Source organism: Hyperoodon ampullatus (genome assembly GCF_949752795.1).
Source record: "Hyperoodon ampullatus genome assembly, chromosome: 13".
Lineage (NCBI taxonomy): Eukaryota > Metazoa > Chordata > Mammalia > Artiodactyla > Ziphiidae > Hyperoodon > Hyperoodon ampullatus.
This window is the reverse complement of record NC_136926.1, coordinates 29,475,029-29,498,323: the sequence shown is the minus strand read 5'-3', so window position 1 is coordinate 29,498,323 and position 23,295 is coordinate 29,475,029. Positions and strand designations below refer to the sequence as shown.

The following is a 23,295-nucleotide window of genomic DNA, read 5'->3' as shown; positions in this document are numbered from 1 at the left end:
TGATGCGTTTGAAGTAGGACCTAGAGAACACCCCGTGGGCAACTGGACAGATGGGTAGGAATGAGATGGAGAGGCAGGCTGGGGACTTAGAGGAAACCAGGACACTCAGTGAATCACTCAGGGAGCAGGTGTAGAGGGGGAAGAACAGAGAGGGAAGAGGCGTGTGTCCTGGGAAGGACCAGTACAGAGGATGCAGAGGGAGCAGAGGTCTCAGGAGAGAAAGCCCAGTACTTCTCATGCAGCACAGAGGCCCGGGGCAGGGGGACAGAACAGCACCCGTTGGACTGGAAGTGCGATGGTTACTGATGACTAACGAGAGGTTTCGGGAGCCTGTTCCAGCCTGCGGTGGAATACATAGCAGTAAAGGAGCAGGAAGAGCAGGTGTGGACTCTTGCTTTGAAAGGTTTGGATGTGAAGTGGGGCACAGCTCCCAAGATGCTGTGTGGTGGGGCCAGGGGTCTCCATTTCTAACAGGCTCCCGGGCAGCTCTGCTGCTCCTGGACCAGATTTGGTGGAACAGAGTGAGTGAAATGGTGGTCTTTGTCCAAAAATGGAGGTAGCAGTATAGGACTTGAAGCCGGGTGTGACGTTCATCTGTGTTCAACAGTCATTGATTTATTGTGTGCCTATTAGGTTTCTGACTCTGGAAGTAACAAGGATAATGCTAACCTAGTTCCTGATGGTCATAACACGTAGTGGTAAGTCTCAGATGCAAGTACGTACAAGTAGTGATGGAACCACAGAGGTGCTGACACCTGAGCCAGGCTTGGCCGCTGGGACCCAACAGCTGTGTGTGAGATGGCTTTGAAGGTGAGGCGGGTGCAGGTCACAGTGAGCCTGAAGGCCACCCTCACTGCACTCCTGCCCTCGGGCCCCAGCTCCACCACTAAGTAGTGTCTCTACAGAGATGTTTCCTGGTTAGGGTCTTGGTTTCCCCACAAACTCTCACTGCAGTGTCTTCTGTCACCATCGGCCCAATTTCTTCAGCCTCATGCTCAATCGTGTTTGTGGAAAATGCTGATTGTAAATGATGATGCTTTTTTTTTTAAACTTTTTTTTCAGTGGTTTGAGAGACGACAATTTATTTATTTATTTGTTTGTTTGTTTTTTTGTTTATTTATTTATTTATTTTTGGCTGCATTGGGTCTTCATTGCTGCGCGCGGGCTTTCCTCTATTTGCGGTGAGCGGGGGCTACTCTTCGTTGCAGTGCACGGGCTTCTCATTGCGGTGGCTTCTCTTGTTGCGCAGCATGGGCCATAGGCACGAGGGCTTCAGTAGTTGTGCCACGCAGGCTCAGTAGTTGTGGCTCACAGGCTCTAGAGCGCAGGCTTAGTAGTTGTGGCACACGGGCTTAGTTGCTCCACAGTATGTGGGATCTTCCCGGACCAGGGCTCAAACCTGTGTCCCCTGCATTGGCAGGCAGATTCTTAACCACTGTGACACCAGGGAAGTCCAGTGATGATGCTTTTTAAAGCCAGAATGACAGCACTGAGCTCAGAGCCCAGCACAGGGCGTGTTCCATAGCTGGCCACAACGGCCAGTGACTGCAGCATGGCTGTGGGGGACTCATCTCAGCTCTGCCCTCAGAGTGTGATCACTTGGCGCACTTTTACACCTCCTCAAACCCCAGTCTGCTTGCTAATAAAATGGGCAGCAGCGCTGACATGGGAAGATCGCCATGAGGTTAGAGCGCATGTGGCAAAGGTGGAGTGTGTGGAGCATGGAGATGGTGGGGCCAGGGTCCTAGCCCAGGTCTTTGGGCTGCTTCTGCTCTGCCCCCACTTCACTGACTCATCACACACGTAGGCTCGGGATGACTGCTCACTGTGGGTGTTGCGCTGGGTACTGCCCTTACACCCCAGCTCTTTCTGCAGAGGGTCACCCTCTTCTCAAACTAGCATCTCGCTTCTCTGCATTTGAACTGTATTTGTGGAAGCGCAGGGTAAATACAAATCTACAGTAAAAATGATTTTTCCCGAGTGCAAAAGGGAAAGGGTCTCTCCTTTATCCTTTCTTAGAGCATCTACTCTAAAACACTTCTAAGTTGTCTTTTTGAGATCTATGTAAATGTTTTTATTTATTTTTAGTTAAAAAAATTTTTTTTGGCTGCTTTGGATCCTCACTGCACGCGGGCTTTCTCTAGTTGAGGCGAGCGGGGGCTACTCTTCGTTGCGCTGCCTGTGCTTCTCATTGCAGTGGCTTCTCTTGTTGCGGAACATGGGCTCTAGGCACGCAGCCTTCAGTAGTTGCGGCACGCGGGCTCAGTAGTTGCAACAGGCGGGCCCTAGAGCGTGCGGGCTTCAGTAGTTGTGGCTTGCAGGCTCTAGAGTGCAGGATCAGTAGTTGTGGCGCACGGGCTTAATTGCTCTGCGGCATGTGGGATCTTCCTGGGCCAGGGCTTGAACCCATATCCCCTGAGTTGGCAGGCGGATTCTTAATCACTGCGCCACCAGCAAAGTCCTATGTAAATGTTTTTAAAGGCTAAGTAGGCCTTCGGCCAGCTGAACAACCCAGGAATGGAATGTTTTTTCTCAGGGACTTGGGAGCCATCCTTTTGAAACATTAGCCTAACTTACAGGGAGCACCTGGCTTCAGGCTGCAACCCTACCTCCTATGGGAATGAGAAATATATTTCTCCTTTGGACAAAGACAAGTAGTGAACTCAAGTGGCCACTCCAATTGCTGGATGAACTTAGGATGAGCTCTGACAAGTGGTGCTGTCAGTCCTTTCACTTGACATCCGGGTCTCGAGGGTCGCACCTGCCTGGCTACATAAAGGGTTGGATTTCGTGGGGTCTTTGAACCACACAGCGGACTGCCTGCGAGGGGCCTCACGTTCTGGTTTAAGGCCTTTCCACACCTGCTGCTTCCCTACCGCCCCCCGCCCCAACTCCGCGGAGAGACTTGTCGGGCTGGTGGGACACACTGTTCCTTATCCTTCCCAACAGTGGGAACCGGCGTGGCTGGAAGGAGCTTTGGGAGAATTTGGACCACCTGACCAGTAGGAATGAGCCCCGCCCCCATCTCTGCAGTGGCACCAGGGGCCCCGCCCCCGCCCCGCTGCGTAGTCGGTGCTCGCCGCCGGCACAGCTACTGCCAGTCCCTCCGCGCAGCCTTGGTGCCGCCGCTCTCGTGATGGGCGGACGCCCAGTCCGGACCCGCCCACTCCCTGAACTGCCCACACACCGCGTCCACACGCCCCGCCCCCAGCGGAGCGGAGCATCCGGGGCCTGGAGCACCCTGGGCCGCGCTCTGCGTGGGCGGCAATGAGGGTCTGGAGCTCGGAGCATGTGTTCGGGTGAGCCGGCTGCGGCCGCAGTGAGTCCAGACTGGCCTGGGCCTGAGCCGCGGCCTCCGGGAGGGCGGGCTCTGTCCTTCTTTGGGCTGCGCTGCGGGCAGTGACCTGCAAGGGCCTGGGGTGGGGGGACCGCGTATTCGCCCCTGCTGGCCTGGCCTCACCTCGCGCGGGGCTGTCACAGGGGGTGGGGGCAGGACCCGCCGAGTGGCTGATCACGGCCTCCAGAGGGATCCGGCGTGGGCACGTGGGGGCTTTGGCCCTGAATGCACTGTGGGCACTGGAAAGCCTCCAGCTGATTAAAAGTGCCCTCGTGACCTAGGCGGTATCTTCTCTTGTCACTTCATCTGTGACACTCTGAGCTCATTCTTTCATATTTTTTAAAGGAACTAAGATTTTTAAATTCCTTGATCCCACTTAGAACAGCATTTCGTTGTTTAATTTAAAAAATACTGCATGAAATAGAATTGTCATCCTTTGAACTTTTCATGTAAAATTATAATGAAAATTTATCAGTGGGTTAGAAACCTCCGAAATTGGGCTTCCCTGGTGGCGCAGTGGTTGGGAGTCCGCCTGCTGATGCAGGGGACACGGCTTCGTGCCCCGGTCCGGGAGGATCCCGCGTGCCGCGGAGCGGCTGGGCCCGTGAGCCGTGGCTGCTGAGCCTGCGCGTCCGGAGCCTGTGCTCCGCAACGGGAGAGGCCACAACAGTGAGAGGCCCACGTACCGCAAAAAAAACCTCCGAAATTATTTTAATGAAATCTTTACACTTGATGGGATCCAATTTTAGTGTTGAGTTTTGTACAGCCTGCAGCCTGTAGAAAAATCTCATCTGGGGTTCCATTCCCAGACTTACTCCAGAGATTTTCTCAGTTCTCCCAAAGATGGGACATGCCGGGCACCATCTGGATGCAGAGGGGACAGGTTAAGTTCCTGCAGATGGTGAATGCCCAGGCTGTGCACCTCAGGCCAGGACTGCCCTACAAATTCAGGAAATGTTGGTCGACAAGCAGAAGTGAATTGTCAGCTGTGAAAAGTCACTATTGATAATATTCACCCATTTAAATCATACAATTCAACGACTTTTAGTAAATTTACATAGTTGTACACAGCTCCATAGTCCAGTTTTAGAACATTTCCTCATCCTACAAAGACCTCTCATGCCCGTCTGCAGTCACTCTCCACTCCTCTCCCCAGCTAGATCAGTATCTGCTTCCTGTTTCTATGGATTTGCCTTTTCTGGACATTTCACATAAATGCAATCATACACCAAACCGTCTTCTGTGTTTGGCTGCTTTCACTTAGCATGATTGTTGAGGTTCATCCGTGTGGTAGTGTGCATCCTTGCTTCAACCCTCACTTCATTCATTTTGTGTCCCTGGCATGTAGTAGGTGCTCAGTGAGGGACCAAGAAATATCCTGGGGAGCAGATGTCCTTTGAAATGAGGGCGACTGGCCACCAGAGGAATTCCCGTCAACCCCTGAGCTCCTGTGGACTGGGCACAGATCTCCTCCCATTGATTTTTGAACTTAAAAGCCAAGTGCCATGATGAGAATTGACAAATGTGGAAGACAGCTGGGGGGAGGTCACGCGGCTGCCAGGGCGGGTGACATGATGCTGTGTGGCAGCATCACATCTGCAGGACGGTACCGATTTGGAAGCCTGGCTTTCTAGCTGAGCTTCCCGTGGAGTTTTCCCCTTGCTTAGTCCCTTGAAATCCCTGATTTTTTTCCTCTGAGGATTACACACCTTTTTCTTTCTGTACTTGTTTTCTTTTTATATGTTTGTTGAATATTTAATTGGAAATAATAAATTTACTCTTGAAAGGCCAAAAATAATCAGGCACAAAGACTTAAAAATTTTTTTTATTGAAATACAGTTGATTTACAATGTTGTATTAGTCCCCCCCACCCCCTGCTGCACCACAGACATGTGGGATCTTAGTTCCCTGACCAGGGCTCAAACTGCACCCCTGCAGTAGAAGCATGGAGTCTCAACCACTGGACCACCAGGGAAGTCCAACAATGTTGTATTTGTTTTAGGTGTACTGCAAAGTGATTCAGATTATATATACACACACACACACACACACACACACACTCTTTTTTAGATTCTTTTCCATTATAGGTTATTACAAGATACTGAGTATAGTTCCCTGTGCTATACACAGGCCCTTGTTGGTTATGTATTTTATATATAGCAGTGTGTATACTTTAATTCCCAACTCCTAATTTAATTCCCTCCCTTCCCCCTTTGGTAATGGTAAGTTTGTTTTCTATGTCTGTGAGTCTATTTCTGTTTTGTAAGTAAGTTCATTTGTATCATTTTTTTTAAGATTCCACATGTAAGCAATATCATATGATATTTGTCTTTGCTTGACTTTTACTTCACTTGGTATGATAATCTCCAGGTCCATCCACGTTGCTGCAAATGACATTACTTCATTCTTTTTTTATAGCTGAATAGTATTCCATCGCGTACGTATACCACATCTTTATCCGTTCATCTTTAGATGGACATTCAGGTTGCTTCCATATCTTGGCTATTGTAAATAGTGCTGCAGTGAACGTTGGGGGTGCATGTATCTTTTAGAATTATAGTTTTATCTGGATATATGCCCAGGAATTGGATTGCAGGATCATATGGTAACTCTATTTTTAGTTTTTTTGAGGAATGTCCCTACTGTTTTCCATAGTGGCTGCACCAATTTACATTTGCACAAACAGTGTAAGAGGGTTCCCTTTTCTCCACACCCTCTCCAGCATTTGTTATTTGTAGACTTTTTAATGATGGCAGCTCTGACTGGTGTGAGGTGGTACCTCATTGTAGGTTTGATTTACATTTCTCTAAGGATTAGCAATGTTGACCACCTTTTCATGTGCCTATTGGCCATCTGTGTGTCTTCTTTGGAGAAATGTCTATTTAGGTCTTCTGCCCATTTTTGGATTGGGTTTTTTTGTTGTTGTTATTGAGCTGTATGAGCTGTTTGTATATTTTGGAAATTAATCAGTTGCATAGTTTGCAAAAATTTCTCCCATTCCATAGGTTGTCTGTTTGTTTCATTTTGTTTCCTTTGCTAGGGCACGAAAACTTTTGAGTCAAGTTTTCCTCCATTGTTCACACGCCAAAGAAACCCTGGGCACTGGAGATCAGACAGAGCTGAGAGCAGTATAAACTCCCACAGAAATGGAGAGCCCTTTGGTTTAAAGTAGATTAAATAGTAGTGGAAAATATAGGGCCGAAATACAAACATATAGAAAGGGGCACTTAAAAATTAACAGGCTGGTAAATGCAGGCTTATAAATCCCATCCTTACAGCATTGACTGAGGTTTCAGGTGGACTATAACAAAATCTTTAATAACAGCCAGTATGAGTAGATTCCCAGCAGAGTCAAGGCTGTACACTGCTTGGATTCCAGCAGCTCCCAGGAGAGGTCTCTAGTAGGCAGTGTCCCTCTCAGGGAAGTAAGGAGGAGAGGCTGCCCTAAAGCAGGCTTGCTCTCTGGCCAGGAGGAGGGAACCCCCTCCCTTTTTAAATAAGAGAAATGGAATGTTACAGGTAGGAGGTGAAGTGCCCACTGTCCCCTCCTAGTGCTGTTCCCTCCTCTCTCTCACAGGCGGTCATGATTGTGAACCTGGTGGGTAGCCTCCCGAAGGTATATGTTCCATAAACAAAATGTAGTATTGTTTGTTTTTTTAAAATAGAAATCACTGGCACCATCTTGTATAGATCTTTTCAGTTTCCCTTTCTTCTCAACAGTGTGTTCCTGAGATCTGTGCATGTGTGTGTGTGTATCTATTTGAGATCTGTGTGTATACATGTACACATACACATTTGTATCTCAGCCATATAGTATTCCAATATTTCATTTATTCCATAAAGAATATGTCACCATTTTTTCTTTCTCTTATTGAAGGGACATCGTTTCCCCCTTATTACAAATCGTGTTGTGGTGACCACTCCTGTGTATATTTCTGGGTCACTTAATCAAGGACATTTACTTAGGCCAGAAATCCTCAAACTCGTCAGCAGTAGGACCTCTTTACACTCTTAGAAAATATTGGGGACCCAAACAGTGTTTGTTTATGTGGGTTAAATCTACTAATATTTACCATATTAGAAATTAAAACTGATAAATTTAAAGATATTTATTAATTTATTAAAATTAACAGTAATAAACCTATTACATTAAGGTAAATAACATTTCTTAAATTTAAAAAACCTGTAGTTTCCAAAACCCCTCAAAGTAGTAAGAGTGGCACTGTTTTGTTTATTTTTTCCCAATTTCTATAATGTCAGGCTGCATAGACAGTTTTTTTATTGTCAACAGATTTTATTTTTTTTAATTTTATTAAAAAATAATTTAATTAATTAATTTTTGGCTGCGTTGGGTCTTCGTTGCGGCACGCGGAATCTTCGTTGCAGCATGTGGGATCTTTCATTGCAGCACCCAAGGTTCTCTCTAGTGGCACATGGGCTCCAGAGCCTGTGGGCTCTCTAGTTGAGGCACACAGGCTCAGTAGTTGTGGTGTGCAGGCTTAGTTGCCCTGTGGCACGTGGGATCTTAGTTCTCCGACCAGGGATCAAACCCGTGTCCCCTGCATTGGAAGGTGGATTCTTTACCACTGGACTACCAGGGAGGTCCCTGTATGGACGCTAACTTGATGGTCCTGTCGGCTTTTGCATTCAGTGTTTGCAGTCTGTTGTTTTGGTTGAAGTAAATTATTAAAATCCAGCCTCACACTGTATGTGAGTAAAACCTAGTTGGCAAAGGTATTTCGAAAGTCTTTAAAAATAGTCATGGCTGTTCTTTGCTACTGCAACGAAACAAGCAGTAGTTTCTCAAATTAATTGCAGTGTAAAATCTGACACCACGAGGACCAGAGTAACTGGCCCGTCTCGTACTTTGAATGAGTCCTTCTCCCATGTGATCTGTGACATCTCGCACTGGTCACTTGGCTGTGTGGGTCACCGGGTACAGTGTGGGGCAAGCAGCAGGCCCATGGTAGTGATGCAAGTTTTCTAAAATTCCAGTTTTCACTTAGAAGCTCAAGTTTTATCTTTGGCAGCAAATGCCATCAGGTGTTTTCCTCCAAGTGACAGGCTCACTTCATTCATCTTTGAGAAAATGCCTGTCCGACACCCACGTCTGAGTGACCACAGTTTGTGGTCAGTAGTTTCAAGGAGAAGTGGTGGCTGGGGAAGCACAGTAGCTGAGCTGCCACCCATGTGGCCGCCAGTGCTTCCCGACCAGCAAGGCCTCCCGCGTCCTTTCTGTGCCCTCGCTCAGAACGAGGGATCCAGGTGTAGTAAAATGAGTCCTTTTACTCTCTCATCAGGGATGGGCCCTGAGTGCACAGCTCAGCAGTGACCACCATGCAGCCTTGGCCCGGCCATCACTCCTGGGGAGAGGCTGGCAGTTTGTGGTCTGACTTGGGCTCCTGCAGCTTTGGCTGATGTCGTGCAGCCAGAAGGGCAGGCCCTCCCAGCAGCGCCCAGGCTCCCGGAGGGGCCAGAGAGCCCAGCTTTGTGGGCCTTGCTCCAAGAACCACTGGGCTGGCCCTGGGTCTCTTGGGGTCTGAGCACTTTTCCTTCATCTTTTTTTGTTTAAACATATATTTATTTTATTTCATTTCATTTCCATTCCATTTTATTTTTTTTTTATTTCATCACGCTGGGTCTTAGTTGCGGCAGGTGGGCTTTCTTTTTTTTAAAATAAATTTATTTATTTATTTATTTATGGTTGTGTTAGGTCTTCATTGCTGCATGCGGGCTTTCTCTAGTTGCGGCACGTGGGGGCTAGTCTTTGTTGCGGTGCATGGGCTTTTCATTGCAGTGGCTTCTCTTGTTGCGGAGCACGGGCTCTAGGTGCATGGACTTCAGTAGTTGTGGCACGCGAGCTCAGTAGTTGTGGCTCGTGGGCTTGGTTGCCCCGTGGCATATGGGATCTTCCCAGCCCAGGGCTTGAACCTGTGTCCCCTGCATTGGCAGGCGGATTCTTAACCACTGCACCACCAGGGAAGTCCCCACACAGGCTTTTTTAGTTGCAGCTCACGGGCTCCTCAGCTGTGGCCTGCAGGCCCCTTAATTGTGGCATGTGAACTCCCAGCCGCAGCATGTGGCATCCAGTTCCCTGACCAGAGATCAAACCTGGGCCCCCTGCATTGGGAGAGCAGGGTCCTAATCACTGTGCCACCAGGGAAGTCCCTCCTTCAATTTTTTTTTGGACTCATTATTATGCACATTATGCAAGAGTGGAGACTGGAATAATGAGTGCAGTGCCCTCCTGCATGCTAACGGTGCCTCTCACAGATGTCTGGTCTCATGCGCCCCCATTTCCTGCTCCTTCCCCTGGGTTGTTGTAGGCAGGTCCCAGGCACTCTGTGTCCTCACCCCACTTCGTATTTCCGACATCCTCGCTGAGCCTAGAGTTGCCTTGTTCTTCCTCACCAATGCCCCTGAGTGGGACCAGCAATTGCCCCCTCCCTGGCTGCCAGTCCAGACGTGCGCCCCCAGCCCCCAGTGCTGCTGCTGGCCCGTTCCTGCAGCACGGGCACGGAGCGTGCTGGGGCAGCTCACAGGCCACCGTGCTCACCATTAGCCTCTGCCAAGGCCGGGGACCTTTATCCCGAGGATGAACTTCAGCAAGTCTCCCTTCTGCCTCCCCCAGGAGTGGGGCCCATTCACATGTCCACCTGTAGGCCTGGCTTCCTGCTCCCACATCCTCCCGACACTTGGCATTGCCAGACTTCTCAGCTTTTCCCAGTCAAATGAGTATTGGGCTATTTTCTTTAACCAAGAAGTGTGTGATACTGACTTGTGTACTTAAACCTTGTAATTTAAAAAATATTATTTTTTAAAATGAATTTATTTATTTATTTAGTTTTGGCTGTGTTGGGTCTTCATTGCTGCACGTGGGCTTTCTCTAGTTGTGGCGAGTGGGGGCTACTCTTCATTGCTGTGCACGGGCTTCTCATTGTGGTGGCTTTTCTTGTTGCGGAGCACGGCCTCTAGGTGCGTGGGCTTCAGTAGCTGTGGCATGCAGGCTCAGTAGTTGCGGCACACAGGCTTAGTTGCTACGCGGTATGCGGGATCTTCCCAGACCAGGGATAGAACCCGTGTTCCCTACATTGGCAGGTGGATTCCTAACCACTGTGCCACCAGGAAAGTCCCTAAAAAATATTATTATGTTTATCCTTTTCCTGCTTCATTCTGTTGATGTCTGGAAATTATTTTTTATGTGTTTTAAGCACGTTGTATTTAGTTGAAATCATCAATTAGAAAGATGCAAGGTTTCTATATAAAAGAAAGCATTGTGTTGGGCTTCCCTGGTGGCGCAGTGGTTGAGAATCCACCTGCCGATGCAGGGGACATGGGTTCGTGCCCCGGTCCGGGAAGATCCCACATGCCGCGGAGCGGCTGGGCCCGTGAGCCATGGCCGCTGAGCCTGCGCGTCCGGAGCCTGTGCTCCACAACGGGAGAGGCCACAACACTGAGAGGCCCGCGTACCGCAAAAAAAAAAAAAAAGCATTGTGTGAGATGTGCTTAATACAAATGTATATCAACTTTCAGATAATTTCAAGTAATTTTAGAAGACAGACCCTATTCTGCCTAAAGTAATGATTTTTATGGGAACTACTCTGGGGACCTTGACTTACAAAGCTCACAGCTTATTTCACTGGGCAGCCCCCATCCCCCGCCTCTGCTTTCATGAGTATGTGGATTCTCCCTCCTTCCGCAGAGTTGTCGACTGCGCCCCTGACAGTTCTTTTCCTGAGAAGAAAGGCTTCCTGTCCCCTGCAGAGTGATCAGGACCAGCCTCATCTTTGCTTCTTTGGAGCTGGTGGACATGTTAGTGCAGTGACACGATTCCATGGCTTGAAAAAGCATTTCTTGGTTAAAGAGCAGGGCTTCTGGACCTGACAGTGCAGAGGCCGTGGGTGTGACAGAAAGATTGTGGAGTAGGGGCTGGGAGGCCCAGCTCTAGTCTGCATCTCATTGCTAGCTTTTTGACCTGGGATGAGCGTTTTATGAGGATAAAGTAAATTCATGGTCAATAAGTTATATTTAAAAAGGACATCAAAGATGAAACAAAAACCTTCAATATGTTCATAATCTTTGATGTTTAATTTAGTAATTCCATTCTAGAAATTTATCCTAAGGAAAAAGACATATGTTGAAAGGCTGGTGTGAACCAGTTTTCCCTGCTGCCTTCATTGTACAGTGAAGGTTGGATGTGATCAAAATAATCCGCCAGAGAAGATTGGTTCAAGATGGCAGAGTAGAAGGATGTGTGCTCACTCCCTCTTGTGAGAGCACCGGAATAACAACTAACTGCTGAACAGTCATCGGCAGGAAGACACTGGAACTCACCAAAAAACATAACCCATATCCAAAGACGAAGGAGAAGCCACAGTGAAACAGTAGGAGGGGCTCAATCACAATAAAACCAAATCCCATAACTGCTGGGTGGGTGACTCACAAACTGGAGAGCACTTATACCACAGAAGTCCACCCACTGGAGTGAAGGTTCTGAGCCCCACGTCAGGTTTCCCAACCTGGGGGTCTGGCAAAGGGAGGAGGAATTCCTAGAGAATCAGACTTTGAAGGCTAGTGGGATATGATTGCAGGACTTCGACAGGACTGGGGGAAACAGAGACTCCACTCTTGGAGGGCACACACAAAGTAGTGTGTGCATCAGGACCCAGGGGAAGGAGCAGTGACCCCATAGGAGTCTGAACCAGACCTACCTGCTAGTGTTGGAGGGTCTCCTGCAGAGGAGGGGGTAGCTGTGTCTCACTGCAGGGACAACACACTGGCAGCAGAAGTTCTGGGAAGTTCTCCTTGGTGTGAACCCTCCCAGAGTCTGCCATTAGCCCCACCAAAGAGCAGGGTAGGCTCCTGTGTTGGGTCACCTCAGGCCAAACAACCAACAGGGAGGGAACCCAGCCCCACCCATCAGCAGTCAAGTGGATTAAAGTTTTACTGAGCTCTGCCCACCAGAGCAACACCCAGCTCTACCCACCACCAGTCCCTCCCATCAGGAAACTGGCACAGACCTCTTAGATAGCCTCATCCACCAGAGGGCAGACAGCAGAAACAAGAAGAACTATAGTCCTGCAGCCGGTGGAACAAAAACCACATTCACAGAAAGATAGACAAGATGAAAATGCAGAGGGCTATGTACCAGATGAAGGAACAAAATAAAACCCAGAAAAACAACTAAATGAAGTGGAGATAGGCAACCTTCCAGAAAAAGAATTCAGAAAAATGATAGTGAAGATGATTCAGGACCTCGGAAAAAGAATGGAGGCAAAGATGGAGAAGATGCAAGAAATGTTTAACAAAGACCTAGAAGAATTAAAGAACAAACACCTAGAAGAATTAAAGAACAAACAAACAGAGATGACTCATACAATAACTGAAATGAAAAATACACTAGAAGGAATCAATAGCAGAATAACTGAGGCAGAAGACCAGATAAGTGACCTGGAAGACAGAATGGTGGAATTCACTGCTGCAGAACAGAATAAAGAAAAAAGAATGAAAAGAAATGAAGACAGCCTAAGAGACCTCTGGACAACATTAAATGCAACAACATTCGCATTATAGGGGTCTCGGAAGGAGAAGAGAGAGAGAAAGGACTCAAGAAAATATTTGAAGAGATTATAGTCGAAAACTTCCCTAACATGGGAAAGGAAATAGCCACCGAAGTCCAGGAAGGGCAGAGAGTCCCAGGCAGGATAAACCTAAGGAGAAACATGCCGAGACACATAGTAATCAAATTGACAAGAATTAAAGGCAAAAATTATTGAAAGAAACAAGGGAAAAATGACAACATACAAGGGAACTCCCATAAGGTTAACAGCTGATTTCTCAGCAGAAACTCTACAAGCCAAAGGGGAGTGGCATGATATATTTAAAGTGATGAAAGGGAAGAACCTACAACCAAGATTACTCTACCCAGCAAGAATCTCATTCAGATTCGATGGAGAAATCAAAAGCTTTACAGACAAGCAAAAGCTAAGAGAATTCAGCACCACCAAATCAGCTCTACAACAAATGCTAAAGGAAATTCTCTAAGTGGGAAACACAAGAGAAGAAAAGGACCTACAAAAACAAACCCATAGCAATTAAGAAAATGGTACTAGTAACATACATATCGATAATTACCTTAAACATGAATGGATTAAATGCTCCAACCAAAAGACACAGGCTTGCTGAATAGATACAAAAACAAGACCTGTACATATGCTGTCTACAAGAGACCCACTTCAGACCTAGGGACGCAAACAGACCGAAAGTGAGGGGATGGAAAAGATATTCCAGACAAATGGAAATCAAAAGAAAGCTGGAGTAGCAATATTCATATCAGATAAAATAGACTTTAAAGTAATGTTACAAGAGACAAGGACACTACATAATGATCAAGGGATCAATCCAAGAAGAAAATATAACAATTATAAATGTATATGCACCCAATATAGGAGCACCTGAATACATATGGCAACTGCTAACAGCTATAAAAGAGGAAATCAACAGTAACACAATAATAGTGGCAGACTTTAACACCTCACTTGCACCAATGGACAGATCATCCAAAATGAAAATAAATAAGGGAACAGAAGCTTTAAATGATACAATAGACCAGATAGATTTAATTGATATTTATAGGACATTCCATCCCAAAACAGCAGATTACACTTTCTTTTCAAGTGCACATGGAACATTCTCCAGGATAGATCACATCTTGGGTCACAAATCAAGCCTCAGTAAATTTAAGAAAATTGAAATCATATCAAGCATCTTTTCTGACCATAACGCTATGAGATTAGAAATCAATTACAGGGAAAAAAACGTAAAAAACAAAAACACATGGAGGCTAAACAATACGTTACTAAACAACCAAGAGATCACTGAAGAAATCAAAGAGGAAATCAGAAAATACTTAGAGACAAATTACAATGAAAACACGATGGTCCAAAACCTATGGGATGCAGCAAAAGCAGTTCTAAGAGGGAAGTTTATAGCAATTTAAGCCTACCTCAAGAAACAAGAAAAATCTCAATCTATCCTTACACCTAAAGGAACTAGAGAAAGAAGAATAGACAAAACCCAAAGTTAGTAGAAGGAAAGAAATCATAAAGATCAGAGCAGAAATAAATGAAAAAGAAACAAAGAAAACAGTAGCAAAGATCAATAAAACTAAAAGCTGGTTCTTTGAGAAGATAAGCAAAATTGATAGACCATTAGCCAGACTCATCAAGAAAAAGAGGGAGAGGACTCAAATCAATAAAATTAGAAATGACAAAGGAGAAGTTACAACACACACTGCAGAAATGCAAAGCATCCTAAGAGACTACTACAAGCAGCTCTATGCCAATAAAATGGACAACCTGGAAGAAATGAACAAATTCTTAGAAAGGTATAACCTTCCAAGAATGAACCAGGAAGAAACAGAAAATATGAACAGACCAATCACAAGTATTGAAATTGAAACTGTGATTAAAAATCTTCCAACAAACAAAAGTCCGGGAACAGATGGCTTCACAGATGAATTCTGTCAAACATTAGAGAAGAGCTAACACCCATCCTTCTCAAACTCTTCCAGAAAATTGCAGAGGAAGGAATACTCCCAAACTCATTCTATGAGGCCACCATCACCCTGATACCAACCCAGACAAAGATATCACAGAAAAAGAAAATTACAGACCAATATCACTGATGAACATAGACACAAAAATGCTCAACAAAATACTAGCAAACTGAATCCAACAACACATTAAAAGGATCATACCCCATGATCAAGTGGGATTTATCCCAGGGATGCAAGGATTCTTCAGTGTGTGCAAATCAATCTGTGTGATACACCATATTAACAAATTGAAGAATAAAAAACTATATAATCATCTCAACAGATGCAGAAAAAGCATTTGACAAAATTCAACACCCATTTATGATAAAAACTCTCCAGAAAGTGGGCATAGAGGGAACCTACCTCACCATAATAAAGGCCATATATGACAAACCCACAGCAAACATCATTCTCAATGGTGAAAAACTGAAAGCATTTCCTCTAAGATCAGGAACAAGACAAGGATGTCCACCTTCGCCGCTGTTATTCAACATAGTTTTGGAAGTTTTAGCCACAGCAATCAGAGAAGAAAAAGAAAAAAAAGGAATCCAAATCAGAAAAGAAGAAGTAAAATTGTCACTGTTTGCAGATGACATGATACTATACGTAGAGAATCCCAAAGATACCACCAGAAAAGTACTAGAGCTAATCAATGAATTTGGTAATGTAGCAGCATACAAAATTAATGCACAGAAATCTCTTGCATTCCTGTACACTAATGATGAAAAATCTGAAAAAGAAATTAAGGAAACACTCCCATTTACCATTGCAACAAAAAGAATAAAATACCTAGGAATAAACCTACCTGGGAGACAAAGGACCTGTATGCAGAAAACTATAAGACACTGATGAGAAAAATTAAAGATGATACAAACAGATGGAGAGATATACCATTTTCTTGGATTGGAAGAATCAATATTGTGAAAATGACTCTACTACCCAAAGCAATCTACAGATTCAGTGCAATCCCTATCAAATAACCAATGGCATTTTTTACAGAACTAGAACAAAAAGTCTTAAAATTTGTATGGAGACACAAAAGACCCCGAATAGCCATAGCAGTCTTGAGGGATAAAGACAGAGCTGGAGGAATCAGACTCCCTGACTTCAGACTATACTACAAAGTTACAGTAATCAAGACAATATGGTACTGGCACAAACACAGAAATATAGATCAATGAAACAGGATAGAAAGCCCAGAGATAATATCCACGCACCTATGGTGAAGTAATCTATGACAAAGGAGGCAAGGGTATACAATGGAGAAAAGACAGTGTCTTCAATAAGTGATGCTGGGAAAACTGGACAGCTACAGGTAAAAGAATGAAATTAGAACACTCCCTAACACCATACACAAAAATAAACTCGAAGTGGATTAGAGACCTAAATGTAAGACCGGACTCTATAAAACTCTTAGAGGAAAACATAGGAAGAACACTCTTTGACATAAATCACAGCAAGATCTTTTTTGACCCACCTCCTAGAGTAATGGAAATAAAAACAAAAATAAACAAACTGGACCTAATGAAACTTAAAAGCTTTTGCAAAGCAAAGGAAACTACAAACAAGACGAAAAGACAACCTTCAGAATGGGAGAAAATATTTGCAAACGAATCAACGGACAAAGGATTAATCTCCAAAATATATAAACAGCTCATACAGCTCAATATTAAAAAAACAAACAACTCAATCAGAAAATGGGCAGAAGACCTAAATAGACATTTCTCCAAAGAAGACGTACAGATGGCCAAGAAGCACGTGAAAAGCTGCTCAACATCACTAATTATTAGAGAAATGCAAATCAAAACTACACGAGGTATCTCACCTCACACCAGTTAGAATGGGCATCATCAGAAAATCTACAAACAACTAATGCTGGAGAGGGTGTGGAGAAAAGGGAACCCTCTTGCACTGTTGGTGGGAATGTAAATTGATAACAGCCACTATGCAGAACAGTATGGAAGTTCCTTAAAAAACTAAAAATAGAATTACCATATGACCCAGCAATCCCACTAGTGGGTATATAGCCAGAGAAAACCATATTTCAAAATGAAAAATGCACCCCAATATTCATTGCAGCACTATTTACAACAGCCAGGTCATGGAAGCAACCTAAATGCCCAGCAAGAGACGAATGGATAAAGAAAATGTGGTACATATATACAATGGAATATTACTCAGCCATAAAAAGGAATGAAATTGGGTCATTTGTAGAGACGTGGATGGATCTACAGACTGTCATGCAGAGTGAAGTAAGTCAGAAAGAGAAAAACAAATCTCGTATATTAACACATATATGTGGAACCTAGAAAAATGGTACAGACGAACCAGTTTGCAGGGCAGAAACAGAGACACGGATGTAGAGAATAAATTTATGGACACCAAGGGGGGAAAGTGGTGGGGGGGGGGTGGTGTGATGAATAGGGAGATTGGGATTAACATATATACACTAATATGTATAAAATGGATAACTAATAAGAACCTGCTGTATAAAAAAATAAATAAAATAAAATTCAAAAAAATACCAAAAAAAAAGAAATGTAAGGTGTCCAGGATTAAATGATGATGAAAGTAATATAAATAAAAGAAAAACTAGATTTAAAACATAATAATAATCCACCAGAGGGGTCTGGTTACAGCACTGTCCACAGAGTGGCCTGTTGTGCAGTTACTTAGAGTCATATTTCTGAAAATAGCCTCATGATGCAGGAAAATGTTCGTCTGTTACATATAAAAAGCGGTGATCAGTGCATGTAAGGAGCATGATCCCAGTTTAATTTCTGAGCGTGTGCACGTCTGTGCATGCATGCATGTCTCCAGGTCTGGGGTCTGGGCTGTGTCTGTACATGCCGCTCAAACCGGTGTGGGTACATATGGGGAAACAACAGTGTTGTTGAGACGCACTCACCTCTGTGGGGATGCACCTGGGTGCGCATCCTGAAGGAAAACCCAGGATAGCAGCGCCTGGGGAAGGTCCACCCTGAGTACCCTGGACTCTGAGCCGTTGGACGCCCTTAGGGCTGCCAGCCTCAACAGGCACAGAGCTCTGGGGAGCAGGGGCAGCTGTGTGGTCTCTGATGGCAGGAAACAAACAGGGACACTGGTGTCCACCCCTCACTCCAGGGCTCAGGGCCAGAGGGGAGGGGTGGCGTCTACAGGACGCCTGCACAGACTTGTCTCCAGATAGTGAAATTGTGGATTTTTATTTTCCTCATCCTGCGTTATTTTTTGAATTTTCAAATACATTTTTTAATAATCAGAAAACATATGTAGCCATTTCAAGTCACATACTGCTTAGAAGTTGGAACAAAGTAGTTGCTTCAGGACCTCATAGCTGGGCAGCAGCTGTGGGCGATCCGTGTTGGGCAGGTGTGCTGCTTTGGCCTGTGGTGGGCTGCAGGGGTGAGGCGGGTGGTCAGCAAAAAGGCCCCCACAGTTACTGCGACCAGGTGGAGGCGGGAATGAGCCCTGGCCCCCTGGCCTTGCAGCCCACAGAGCAGCACGGGAGGTGGTAACAGGCAGGGGATAGGGACATTGTCTCTTGCCCAGAAGCCCCAGACCAAAGGGTTCTGCCTCTTTAGGCTCTGCAGGGCTGGGGAAGGAGGGGGCCCTCAGCCAAGCTGGGACGGCCAGGCCTGAGCCTGGTCTGCGCCCCCCGCCCGCCCCCTGGTTGCCCGGGGGATCAGGGATCCAGGATCTGGGTCCAGAGCCCAACTCCTCAGGTGTATTTGTTGGAACAAAGCTTGAAGAACAGGGTTGACCTGACTTTGGACCCACTGCCCACTCATGCTGGTGGTTGCGTTTTCCTCCAGCCACCCGTGGGACACAGTCATCAAGGCTGCCATGAGGAAGTACCCGAATCCCATGAACCCCAGTGTCGTGGGCGTTGACGTGCTGGAGCGCAGTGTGGACAACCGGGGCCGGCTTCACAGCCACCGCCTCCTTAGCACCGAGTGGGGGCTGCCTGGCCTCGTGAGAGTGGTGAGCCCCCAGTGGAGCCTGGCTGCACCCGCATGACCCCCAGCTACACTCACACAGCCATCTACACCCGCCGGCCCAGCTGGCACCCATATGCAGGGAATGACAACCTTCCCATTTGGGATTTCTGGGAAGCCCCAGAGATGGTTTGTTTCTCTGTGAATTGAGTTAATCGTCCACCTGAGTGTTCAACACATCCCCTGACCCACCTGCAGTGGGGACACTGCCCACAGGACCCCCAAAACCCCATGACCCCCAGCCCCCCACCCCAGCCTCATCGTCCTGCTTGGTGTGGCCTGAACCCCAGAGTTGGCTCCACACAGTGGGGCCTGGGGGGTGGGGGTCAGGGTCGGTCCACAGCTGACTCACCAGCCGGACCTTGTCCTCAACCTTGACCTCAGCGCCCCAGTTCCTGCCCTGCTTTCTCCTCTGTCTAAGCACCGGTTCCTATGTCCCTGATTTGTGTGTCCGTTCCACCTGCTGGACAGAGGCACCTGGAGGAGCTGGAGGCGCTGCTGCAGCCACACCTGCATCCCTGGTTGAAGAGATGGGTAGCGGATAGGAAATGGCGGTCAGTGTTCCAGGATATAAGGTGGAGTTTCTAACACGTCACTATGCTGGTTTTGCTTTGTTTTTCAGATTTTGGGAACCAGTAGGACTTTGACATACATCAGAGAACATTCTATTGTGGATCCAGTGGGAAAGAAAATGGAGCTCTGTTCCACCAATGTAAGCAATGGCCACGATGGTGCGTAATGTCTTCATTTAATTTTATTTCCAGCCCACCTTTCGTCTAAATGATCTTTTATTTTTAATAGAAAGGCTGACTTTATTTAGCAGTATCTTACTTGTCTTTTATTCCAGTATAAAAATGTATAGAAGAACACACATAATGATGTGAACACACCTTTGTAACCAGTGGGCAGGCCAGGAGACAGACTGGCAGCCCTGGGGCCCCCGTGCTCCTCCCCAGTGCCTCCCCACCGCCCCCCCCAGCCGCCATCCTGCCCGCCAACAACACACTTGGCTCTTTGCAGCCACTGAAACAGCCACTTTTCTCCTGGCCTCCTCTCTCACGTCTCACAATGAAGAACCATTGATATTGGCCTAATGCACATTCAAAGAGCGTGTTGGGGAAAACGGGTGGCCCAGGAGCATGGTTTATGTCAGATCCATTAGCCTGTGGGTCATGTCACTGTGTGCGGAGGCTCCTTGGTTTACTGCCTGGACCTCTGCCGGGGACCCCCTTTCCTCGGCCCAGGCAGCCCTTCCGCAAAGTCACAGGGAGCCGGGTGGGTGTGTCCACATGACCCATTACTGACAGTTTATATATTGTTCTCTCTTCTCTTTCACTTGGAAAATTCCTCTTCCTCCTTCAAGAAGGCTTAGTTGTCGGTAAAGAGGGATGGTTCTTGCTGTTGTAGGAGTTCTAGTGGAAAGGAAGGGCTTTGGGCGGGACAGCCGCATGCCTGCGTCCTGGTTATCACAGAATCGCTGTTGGCTGCGGGTGTCAGTGATCAACCTGTTCTGAGCCTCACTTTCCTTTTCTAAAAAAGAGCCAACCTCACCGTATTGTCCTGAGGATTAATGAAAGAAAATTAGGTTTATTAAATACAGAGCCTGGCATAAAAATATTGCACATACAATGATGACAGCTAATGAGCCCGACTCAGGTTTGGGTGGGGTGTGGAGGGAGGGCGGTGACTGTCGCCAGGAGCCGCCAGGACTCGGTGTCCCTGGACCGTACTTTGGCCGTGCCTCCTGGGCCTTGGCGGGCCTTGGCGTTTCTTCTGCTCTGGCTCCAGTAAGTGCAGATTCGGGGATGGGAGGAGTGGGAGCAGATGGTCTGGGAGGAAATGCAAGAGAAATAGAACCTACAGCCATTGTTTCCTGTTTTAAGATCACACTCACAAACTGGGTGTCAGTGAGTGAGAGGCTGGTGTACACACCCCACCCAGAGGACCCAGGAAGGTAAGCGGACATTGAAGTCCAAGGCTGGGGTGGGGCGGGGGCTCCCCCCGCCCTCCGGCTGCTCAGCCCCTTCACTTCTCGCTCTCCTGCAGGACCGTGCTCACCCAAGAAGCCGTCATCACCGTGAAGGGGATCAGCCTCGGCAGCTATCTGGAAAGTTTGATGGCCAACACGATATCGTCCAATGCAAAGAAGGTACCGTCTCTAGCTGTTCGGGGGCCAGATGAGCGGGGGTCCTACTGACCACGGGCAGGTGGGGAGGGCTCCAGGCCTGGGGGAGCACAGGCCATCAAGGCAGCCACCCCTTCCAGGAGCCGAGCCATCTGGGCTCAGTTAACAAGACACACCCCACACGTCCAGGACAGGTATTGGCGTGGGCAGGCAGGACACTCGGGATTTTCAGCAGTTTCATATTTAATCGGTATTGAGTGGCTCCGGCTGAGCTTCTCCGTGTGCAGGGTTTCCCTTTGCCTCTCGCTCTGGTGGGATTTGGGAGCGAGCCTTGTGGAGGGAGTGGGGGAGGGATGGACCAGGAGGAGGCTGTCAGCCCTGGCCTCCTCTCCAGCGGGGTTGGCAAGAAGAGCTTGGGTGTTTGGGAGGCACACCCCAGGCAGTGCTGGGTGCCAGAACAGGGCCTGGCTGTTCGCCCAGCTCCCCTTGCCGTCCTCCTTCTGCTGCCACCCCGACTCTCCCCTTCTCTCTCTCGTTCTTTTTGGTCAGAAGAGATTCTTCATTCTGGGACCAGTGGGATGGCACCTAAGCCGTCCTTCCCTTCCTACCACGCTCAGGTCACGGCTTGGCCAAGAGCCATTTATTCTTGCATTTAGGCTCATTGGTCTAGTCACTAATACAGAGCCAGTCTGCCCTATTTTTAGAAAAATCCAGATTTGAGGAAGGTCGGCAGTAGCTCAGCTCAGTTCACGAAAGTCGGGGAGGCCTCCTGCCCAGAGCAGCATGCATCATGTCTACTCTGCGAGCCCTGGGGACAGAACCTGACTGACTCACTCTGTGTGTCCAGAGTCTGGCTTAGGGCAGGCCTGAGTGTTTGCTGAAGAATATTTTGGGAGGAAGGCAGCACTGGGTGAGACCAGAGTCACCTCAGCCCTTAATGAGAAAAGTCAGGGGAAACTTAGGCCAGATCAAGGTCTTTTATTTCACTTTATTTGGGGGTTGCTGTTTTGGAGGCCTATGGAGAATCATGGCCGCCCAGCTGTGGTTGCCATCCGACAGCATCCCAGACAAGTTTGGGGGATGCGGGGGCAGCCAGTGGCCTGAAGATGGAGGAGGAGCCAGAGAGAGAGGAAGATGGAGGTGGAGAGGCAGGTGGCCCCGCACGCGGTTCAGGAGCCAGAAGTTAGGGGTGACTCACGGAGGAGGCTGAGGGGCTGCGCTCCCCTCACTGCCCTCAGTAGGTGACGGCACTCATGAGGGGTGCGGACTCAGCATAGCTCAAACTGGTGCGGGAATTTCAGGCAGAACAGGTGCCACCTTATTTCTGGGGCTGAGAAGCTGCCTGCAGAACGTCTTGGCTGTGTTTGCTTCAGAGCCGCAGGGCTGTCCCTGTGCATTTATGTGACCTGCATAGCCTGCTGTCTGTGGTGAGACAGGCAGGACTTCTGACACCACGTTGAAATCTTTCTGTGTTGCTCCAGGGGTGGGCTGCTATTGAGTGGATAATTGAAAATGCTGAACGTGCCGTGAGCTAACGAGGCCTGCAGCGCCCCTTGTGCTGAGCGGCGGTAACTACAGGATTCTTGAACCTGGGGAGGATCTGGTGCCTGCTCACCGTGTGCATGGCCTGCGTGCTGGGAGGGGGTCTGCAAGACACAGCTGCATGGGGGTCTCCAGCCCTGTAGTGAAAAACCTAACTGGGTTCATCCTCCTCTGAATGCACCAACTCGTTTCGTGGCAGGATTTATGTTCAGGTTTGTTATCTCGTCTCTGAGGGCAGTTCATCTTCTCCTTCAGGCTGTTCTCAGCACATGGTCATGCGTCCCGGGACTGGTGTGTCCTCAGCAGGAAGGCTCTCACGAGCAGGTCCAGACAGTGTGAAGGGCTGATCTTTTTTTTTTTTTTAATTTTTATTTTTATTTTTATTTTTTTATTAGTTTCTGCTTTATAACAAAGTGAATCAGTCATACATATACATCTGTTCCCACATCCCCTCCCTCATGCATCTCCCTCCCTCCCACCCTCCCCATCCCACCCCTCCAGGCGGTCACAAAGCACCGAGCTGATCTCCCTGTGCTCTGCGGCTGCTTCCCACTATCTATCTACCTTACGTTTGGTAGTGTATATATGTCCATGCCTCTCTTTCCCTTTGTCACAGCTTACCCTTACCCTTCCCCATATCCTCCAGTCCATTCTCAAGTAGGTCTGTGTCTTTATTCCCGTTTTACCCCTAGGTTCTTCA

The 23,295-nt window shown here is 47.4% G+C and overlaps 1 protein-coding gene across 1 annotated transcript; it reads left to right on the top strand.

The window, feature by feature from the left end:
* Positions 1-3,267: 3,267 nt before the first annotated feature.
* PRELID3A (PRELI domain containing 3A) lies at positions 3,268-22,588 on the top strand (the record flags this gene model as incomplete). Its single annotated transcript, XM_079717034.1, has 6 exons — positions 3,268-3,299; positions 18,746-18,914; positions 19,551-19,640; positions 20,812-20,882; positions 20,975-21,077; positions 22,535-22,588. The coding sequence occupies 6 exons, from the start codon at positions 3,268-3,270 to the stop codon at positions 22,586-22,588; spliced, it is 519 nt and encodes a 172-aa protein (XP_079573160.1).
* Positions 22,589-23,295: the final 707 nt, after the last annotated feature.